This window comes from Talpa occidentalis, unplaced genomic scaffold, assembly GCF_014898055.3.
Source record: "Talpa occidentalis isolate TD23 unplaced genomic scaffold, MPIMG_talOcc4v2.1 talOcc4.15, whole genome shotgun sequence".
Lineage (NCBI taxonomy): Eukaryota > Metazoa > Chordata > Mammalia > Eulipotyphla > Talpidae > Talpa > Talpa occidentalis.
This window is the reverse complement of record NW_023601543.1, coordinates 23,546,363-23,554,258: the sequence shown is the minus strand read 5'-3', so window position 1 is coordinate 23,554,258 and position 7,896 is coordinate 23,546,363. Positions and strand designations below refer to the sequence as shown.

Below are 7,896 nucleotides of genomic sequence, written 5' to 3'. Positions count from 1 at the left end.
CTACCAGAAGGGAAGTGGGGGGCGGGGAGGGAAGCTACGTGGGCGAGGGGCCCAAAGGCCCAAGGTGGAGGACCCTGGGTGCCTTGGGGTGGGGTGGGCTGGAGTGGGGTGGGGTGACATACACCCCAGGAGTTGTGACCCTGCTCCTCTGAATCACATACAGTGCTAGAAACCTAGGTGTCTTCCCAAAAAATGTAATTAAAAAAATAAAATAAAGAGCAAACGATCAAGATTTAGAAAGGATCTACGCAATCTGTTTCACGCTACTTAAAAAGAACTATTTTTAACCAAAAATAATATATACATCGAAAGACGCAGGCAGGCGGCGGCGAGGCGCCGGGGCGGAGGGCGAGGCGGCGGGGCGGCGGGGCGACGAGCAGCGAGTTGGGGCTGGGGCGCGGAGCGGGCGGCTAGAGCGCCGGAGCAGCGAGCTGGAGCGCCCAGCGGCCAGCTAGAGCGCCGGCAGCGAGTTGGAGCGCCGAGCAGCGAGTTCGAGCGCCGAGCCGCGAGCTAGAGCGCCCAGCCGCGAGCTAGAGCGCCGGTCCGCGAGCGCAGCGCCCGAGCGAAGGAGCCGGCCGCCCGCCCGCCCGCCCGGCGTGAGTTGATGAGGGAGCCCGCCGGCCCGCCCGCGTGAGGGAGGGAGCCCGCCCGCCGGGCGAGCGGGTGGGAAGGAGGGAGCCCGCCCAACGGGCGAGCGGGCGGGAAGGAGGGAGCCCGCCCAACGGGCGAGCGGGCACGGGGCGGGGGCGCGGGCAGCCCCGCGAGCGTGAGGGAGAGAGCCCGCCTGCCCGCCCGGCGTGAGGGAGAGAGCCCGCCAGCTCGGCGAGCGCTCGAGAGCTAGGGAGCCCGCCATCCCGGCCGGAGGGGAGGGTGAGGGAGCCCGCCTGCCGGTCGTCGCGAGCGGCCAGACCGCCAGCGTGAGTGAGGGCACAGCCAGCTCGCCCCGCGGGCGGGAGGGAGGGAGCCCGCCTGCCAGTCGAGCGGGAGGGTGGGGAGGGGCCCCACCAGCCCAGGGAGCGTGAGTGAGGGCATCGCCTGCCTGCCTGCTGGTAGATCCCTGAGGGAGGCAGCCAGAGTTAGGGTGCCTGCTAGCCTAACCAGGGGGAGGGAGAAAGGGGTCCCAACAGCCCAAGCTCGTGTGTGAGGACACCATCCTGCCTGCTTATACACCTGCCTGCCTGCCAGCCTACCTGCCTGCTCGCTTGCCCACCTGCCTGCCCGCCGTCCAGCCTGCAGTCGCTAGCAGCCAGACCTCTAGCGTGATTGGAGGTACCAGTCAACCAGCCCAGCATGAGTGAGGGTGCCTGCCAGACAGCCCAGTGTGAGGGAGGGAGGGGCCCCACCAGCCCAGAGAGTGAGTGAGGCCACTCAGCTGCCAACCAAATCACCTACCTGCCTGCCCCCCCCCCACCTTTGCCTGTTAGCTGCTACCAACCTGCCTGCCAGCCAGCCTGTCAACCAACTTGTCAACCTGTCAACCACCTCCAGCCTGCAGACCCTGCCAGCACACCTGCCTGTTGCCTGCCCTCAGTAAGCATACCACTCAGCCCCTTCCTTGTCACCAGGCCTCTTGGACAGTGTGTGGGGTGGAGGGAGAGGGAATACCAGCTATGTGGGGTAAGCAAAAGCTGCTATCTGCCACCTTTGCCTTCTCTTCTCTCCTCCCTGCTCCCACTCTGACCTCCTAGCAGCACCATGTGGGCACCATCAGCCAAACTCAGTAAAAAGGAGCTCAGTTCCAACCATGAGGGTACTGGCAAGACCACAGAAAAAGAGCAGCAAGAAGCAATTGAGCATATTATCGATGAAGTACAAAATGAAATAGACAGACTTAATGAACAAGCTAGTGAGGAGATTTTGAAAATAGAACAGAAATATAACAAACTCCGCCAGCCATTTTTAAAGAAGAGGTCAGAATTGGTCACCAGAATCCCAAATTTTTGGGTAACAACATTTGTCAACCATCCACAAGTATCTGCACTGCTTGGAGAAGAGGATGAAGAGGTGCTGTATTATTTAGCCAGAGTTGAAGTGACAGAATTTGAAGATATTAAGTCAGGTTACAGAGTAGATTTTTATTTTGATGAAAATCCTTACTTCAAAAATAAAGTCCTCTTCAAAGAATTTTATCTGAATGACAGTGGTGATCCATGTTCAAAGTCTAGTGAAATCAAGTGGAAATCTGGAAAAGATTTGACGAAACGTTCAAGTCAAATGCAGAATAAAGCCAGCAGAAAGAGACAGCATGAGGAACCAGAGAGCTTCTTTACTTGGTTTACTGACCATTCTGATGCAGGTGCAGATGAGTTAGGAGAAATTATCAAAGATGATATTTGGCCAAATCCATTACCGTACTACTTGGTTCCTGATATGGATGAAGAAGGAGAAGATGATGAGGAAGGATTGGAAGATACTGATGAAGAAAGGGATGAGGATGAAGAAGACAATGAGGGGGAGGAAGGAGAAGATGACTAATGGAACACATAGATTCCAACCTTTTTTAATTCATAAGTTACATTCTCTCCCCCTCACCCCCCTCATTGTGCTCAGTTGCCCTGTTTTTGAAGTCTCTTTTCACTCCTTTATACCATGGTTCTCAATTGGGGTGGGGGGGGGGTGCAGAATACAGTGGGAAATAATCTCTACTTGTATCTGTTCTCAATTCATTTTTATCCCTTCCTGTCTCAGCAAAAACTTTATGGAATCAGCAACACCATTCTCTGTGGGGAAAAAAAGAAAATCCTCCCAAACTTTTGGTAGCCGGATGATGCTATGCTTTCCCCTCCTTTGTCTGTATATTGATTACATTGCTTATATGTGAATATGGACAGTTAGCATTTACCAACACGTTATCAGTCTAGTTTCAAAAAAAAAAACTTAAAAAAATGGGATTATAGAAGGTCAGCAAAGGGTTGTTTTGAGATATCTGGGTGGGTAAGTGGGCATTTTGACAACATGGCTTCTCCTTTGGCATGTTTAATTGTGATGTTTAACAGATACCATTGCGATTTAAGATGATACTTTTAAAAAAGTAAACTGTCTCAATGACTTTGGCCCTGCCTCTCAATGGGAGAATCAGCAGAACCCATAGGATTGTCTTTGGAATTGACATTCTCTGTTGTAATTTTGTTCTTGTTTATTTTTAAATTTTCTTTCTGTTTCACTGGAAAGGAAAGATGATGCTCAGTTTTAAATGTTAAAAATGTACAAGTTGATTTGTTTCAATAAAATTAAATGTGTACACAAAAAACCAGGAATGTTAAATATTAACAAGTGTTTAAAATATATATATATATCACTGGATAATGGAAGGGATAAATATATATTTTATTATTTTAAAAATGTGGGTGATACTTCTTTACTTAATCAGAAAAACTGTTATTTTTAGATTCACATTTGTCCTATGAAGTCTTCCCTACCAAAACACTTCCACGCCTTTTTAAGAAAGATTGCAGATGTCATTCACATATCATACAATTACTAACTGGATATAAAAGTCTTAATGATTGTTCAACAAGTAGTTTATTAGATAATCTCTGAGATCATCTAATACCCTGTGAGAGCTGTTCCAATAAACACAAGTTTGAATTTTATATAGGTAAGAACAGAGTCACTGACATTAAGAATGTAAATTCTTGACAGGAGGGGCTTCTAGTTCTAAGATGTGCCAATATAAAGATAAATGCTGATGCTAGAGGAAGGCAATGCAGGAACAATTCCTTTCCTAAAGAACACACTGCAGGGACACAAAGGCTGGGTACTGCTATTGAATCTTTATGAATTCCTTGATCATCAGTGGAGGTGAAGAGCCTGGCTCTACCTCCAGGCAGCAGATTACCTGCATACCAGATGGAGCCTGTGAAGATAGTTTTGCGTTCTGCCTACTGGATGGGTGGGGGTAGGTGAGGCAATCCCAGAAAATTTTACAATATATTGCGTTCTTCCAGTGTTGCAACTTCTGTCCAATGTGAGGGTAATGCTTACATCTTTTACCTGTACTTTACCTAAAGAGGTGTGTCATATCATGCCTACCTTTCTCCCTCTTATGATCTCAATCTTTAACTTGTTGCCCTTCTGGTACTGTTGGGTTTCTGCGCAAACATTTTTTTCAAAAAGTTTTAATTCAGTCTCAGTCAGTTATAGTGATTTTTACCTATCATCACTGTGTTAGATAGTTGAGAGCATCCAATTAAAGAGCTGTATCCATTTTTTGGCAAGCATAATGAGGCATTTCTAAGGAAATGAATAAAGGTTAAAGATTAAAACAAACCCAAGTCCAGTCAGGAGTTCTGAGGGCAACCAGTTGAAAGTTCTAGATGCCAGAGTGAAGATGGGGTGAAGTGACAGCAGTGATTTCCTGTTGGCAGTGTGATGCCATCAAGTATTTAGGAAAATAGCAATAGTTAGAAACAACTATCTCAGTGATCTCTCTGAGGTTAATAAAAGTTCCCTTTGCAGCTCATAAATTTCTGGAAAACACAATTTTAGTTTTCAATCAATCCAAGCCAAAAACATTGGAGGAAAAACTGGAAAATGGTAGTTTAGAAAATCAAAGCCAGATATTGGAAAAATTCAGGATTCAGTCCAGTTCACAAATAAAAAGCCTCAAAAAATAATTTAAGGAATAGAATCTGGTGCCCACAAAGATATTACTGGAGTATTTTTTTTTCACTTTCACTGCACTTCTACCAAATAATTACAGTAAATTATTAAGTAAGCTAAGCCTAGTTCCAATAAATCTGGCCTTTTTTTTTTTTTTTTGCATAAGCACAATAGAAACAAAATACAGTCATGTACTTTGAAAAATTTGTTTTGCTGAAACTTTTCATAAGGAATCTTAGATTGAGCTCTTAATGTCCTTTCTCACCATCAGACATTGCCTATAATTACTGTCTTGGTAAGTTCCTCTCCTCAAGGTGCCCATAATGTCCTGAAGTTTTCTGAGTATGCCAAGGGGTGACCTTTTTAACCCTTTCCTGATAGACCTGGAACCCTGAAAACCAGGCATAAAAGCTATCTTGTCTTTGAAGGCTCAGTCTGAATTTTTGCAGGCAATCTGGTATCAAATATGATATATTGCCATGTTTCCAATAGTCTATTATAGACAAAGTTATTGAATTTAAGCATGTAAGCATTGCCATGAGAAGAAATACTAAAAGTTTTCACATTTTGGGGAGTGTCAGAAAAGCAAATGTTTCAGTTCTGCTCACAAAAAGATGAAATTTACCATTGCTGCAGGTCATAATTGGCTCAAAAAAGGCTTAAGTCTGGAGAAGCAAAACAAAAACAGCAATTTTTCAAACAAAAAGTCATTAAAAATTACATTGGTCGGGGCCTCCCTGGTGGTGCAGGGGTTAAAGACAGCTCTATCATGCTATAGCCAGCCACAGCCAGAGAGGTGACCCACATGGTGAAACACCTGTTTCGCCCACTGCTCCCCTGAGCAGTGTATTTCAGTACATCTGCCTGTTCTGTTCCCCACTTTGTCCCTGGGGAATCCTCTTAGCACCACCACCACCACCACCACCCCACCTCTGGCCTGTGCCCCAGATCTTGTATGCATATGCATAAATAAGTAAATCTTTTAAAAAAATCTCTGGGTTAATTTCCAAATTTAGAAATTATATAGTTACAATTTATATATTCCAATATTACCACTTAAAAGGAAAGACACACAAATAGACAGAGATAGTAGCTTTTGCTTTGCTGTTCATTGACCCTAAAAAGAAGCTTTCTTTAAATTTAGTTTTGAATTTAGCATGTTACAGGATAGGGAGAGGGACACCCCAAAACCCCCAAACCTGCCCACTCTAAATTGGTTCTGTCATTCCCTGCATCAAGACAAACTATACTCCAGTGCATAAGACCTTCAATGGAAAGGAACTTGAAGACAATTAGTGTGCAATACAGAAAAGGGGAAGAATGGGGATGAATAGGGTTTCCAAATCAAGCACCCAAAGTTACCCATCCCCTCGTGGGTAAATGCCCAGCCACACAGGGTTGGCCCAAAGTAGGACCTCCAAGGCCCGAAAGCCTGCCGCCACAAATCTAAAGCACCTTGTGGTAGGCACCCATAGAAAAGGGTCAGAAACAGCCAGACAAGTCTGGAAGGAAAAGAGTAAAATCAAAATCAAGATCAGCACTGCCATTGTTAACCTCCCCATGGGTCTCTCACCCACGTCTCTTTCAACCAGTCCAAGACCAAAAAGCAACTGCAGCTTCTTTACGTGTCTCTCTGCTCCATGTGCCTCCTCCAGGTCTCCTTATCCTCCTTCCTTCCCTTCCCAGTCTTCTCTCCAGCTGCTTCTCCCTGCTCAGCACACCCTCCCTTGGGTGGGGCAGGGAACCTGGAACCTCCCCTTTTCCTGGGGACCCTGTTACAAGCACGTATAGAAAAGTTCTGGAAATTCAAGTGTGTTCCCTAGTAGCCACAGTAACCATTAATGACCCAATTCTTTTATTTTTCTTTTTATTTTTATATTCCCCATACAAATTGCACCCCCTTATTTTGACCCCAATCCCTCCCTTCCCCGCCCCCCATAGTGTGTGTCTGGTTTATAGTTGTTTGTTGATTTTGATTTTTTTCTTTCTTACAGTTATTCTTTTTCCTGGTCCCTCATTTAGGTTTTCTAGATTATTTCTCTTGATTTTTTGGTTTAAATTCCCATACCACTAACGTTCTAAGGGAGATGTCTTAAGAAATAAAAAAAAACTGGAATGCAGAAATCTACAAAAGTATTAAATGTTTGCACCATTTATTTCTATTCTGTTTGCTATCTACCCTTAGCCAGGTCTGTAACCTAGAATTGTAACAGGATGTAGAATCTGTCAGAGGAAGTAATTGATAATTTACTTTCTACAGAAACACTCATTGTGTAATTTCGAACATGGGTTTTGATAAAAGTTTAGAGACTTTACTATAAAATTTATATTTGTCTCTTTAAAAGTTACTAAGCCTCTATATGACTATATGTTCATATTGTAAAATATTTGGAAATGTGTTTGGCTACTTAATACACAGCAAATGTGTTTGGCTACTTAATACACAGCAAAAAAAAAAAAAAAAAAAAAGATTACTTCAGAGAAAAAACTAAAAAAAAACCCTAACAATATAACTATTAATATTTTTGGAAATATTAGCCTTTAAACAAATCTCCTTAAAAACCTCATTTGAAATGTATATACAAACATAATTTCTACATTATCACAATTCACATTTTTTCTTGGAGAAAATTCAGCAACTAATTTCTAAGGAAATCATTTCAAGGAATTAAAATGTTTGAATTGTGTTCTATTAAATAGGGTGGTTTAAAAATCAATGTAACCCACCAAATCTAAGACTGAAGGATTCAAAATCACACAATGGGGTCTCCCTAGTGGTGCAAGTGATTAAGTCTTAGCACTATGAAGCTATCTGCAGCCACTGCAACTTGAGTTCGATCCCCAGCCAGGGAGGTGACCCACGTGGTACAGCAAACCTCTCCAGTCTTGCCCACTGCTCAGCAGTGTATTTCAGTCAGCCTGCCTGTTCTGCTCCCCACTCTGTCTCTGGTCAATCCTCTCACCCCCCGCACCTCTGGCCTATACCCCAGCTCTTGTATGTATAAATGAAATATATCTTAAAAAAAATAAAATCACACGATAATATCAATAAATGGTAGTCAAAAATCTGTCATGGGCTTCCCTAGTGGTGCAGGGTTTAAAGTCTCAGCACTATCACGCTATTACCAACCACTACAGCATGAGTTTGATCCCCAGCCAGGGAGCTGACCCACATGGCACAGCAGACCTCTCCTGTCTGGCGCTCTGCTCCTCTCAGCTGTGTATTTCAGTAGGTCTATCTGTTTTACTCCACTCTCTGTCTGGTGAATTACCCCCGCCCACCCGCTCCTTTGG

General features: G+C 44.4%; 1 protein-coding gene across 7 annotated transcripts; it reads left to right on the top strand.

Annotated features, from left to right (window-relative positions):
- The first annotated feature begins 587 nt into the window (after nt 1-587).
- Nucleotides 588-3,308, top strand: LOC119246565 (protein SET-like). 7 transcript variants are annotated; one of them, XM_037512924.2, is made up of 3 exons: nt 899-917; nt 1,425-1,530; nt 1,689-3,308. In XM_037512924.2, exon 3 carries the CDS (start codon nt 1,696-1,698, stop codon nt 2,473-2,475), a length of 780 nt encoding a protein of 259 aa, XP_037368821.1. In that variant the 5' UTR covers nt 899-917; nt 1,425-1,530; nt 1,689-1,695; the 3' UTR covers nt 2,476-3,308. The 7 variants fall into 7 exon arrangements, with proteins under 7 accessions (XP_054551905.1, XP_054551904.1, XP_037368821.1 ...); XM_037512923.2 differs by lacking the exon at nt 899-917 and adding an exon at nt 1,107-1,269 and having other exon boundaries at nt 1,692-3,308; XM_037512922.2 differs by lacking the exon at nt 899-917 and adding an exon at nt 1,107-1,269.
- Nucleotides 3,309-7,896: the final 4,588 nt, after the last annotated feature.

Excerpts from the sequence above, each read along its gene's own strand:
- LOC119246565 (XM_054695930.1), top strand. The coding sequence starts at position 1,696 with ATGTGGGCACCATCAGCCAAACTCAGTAAAAAGGAGCTCAGTTCCAAC.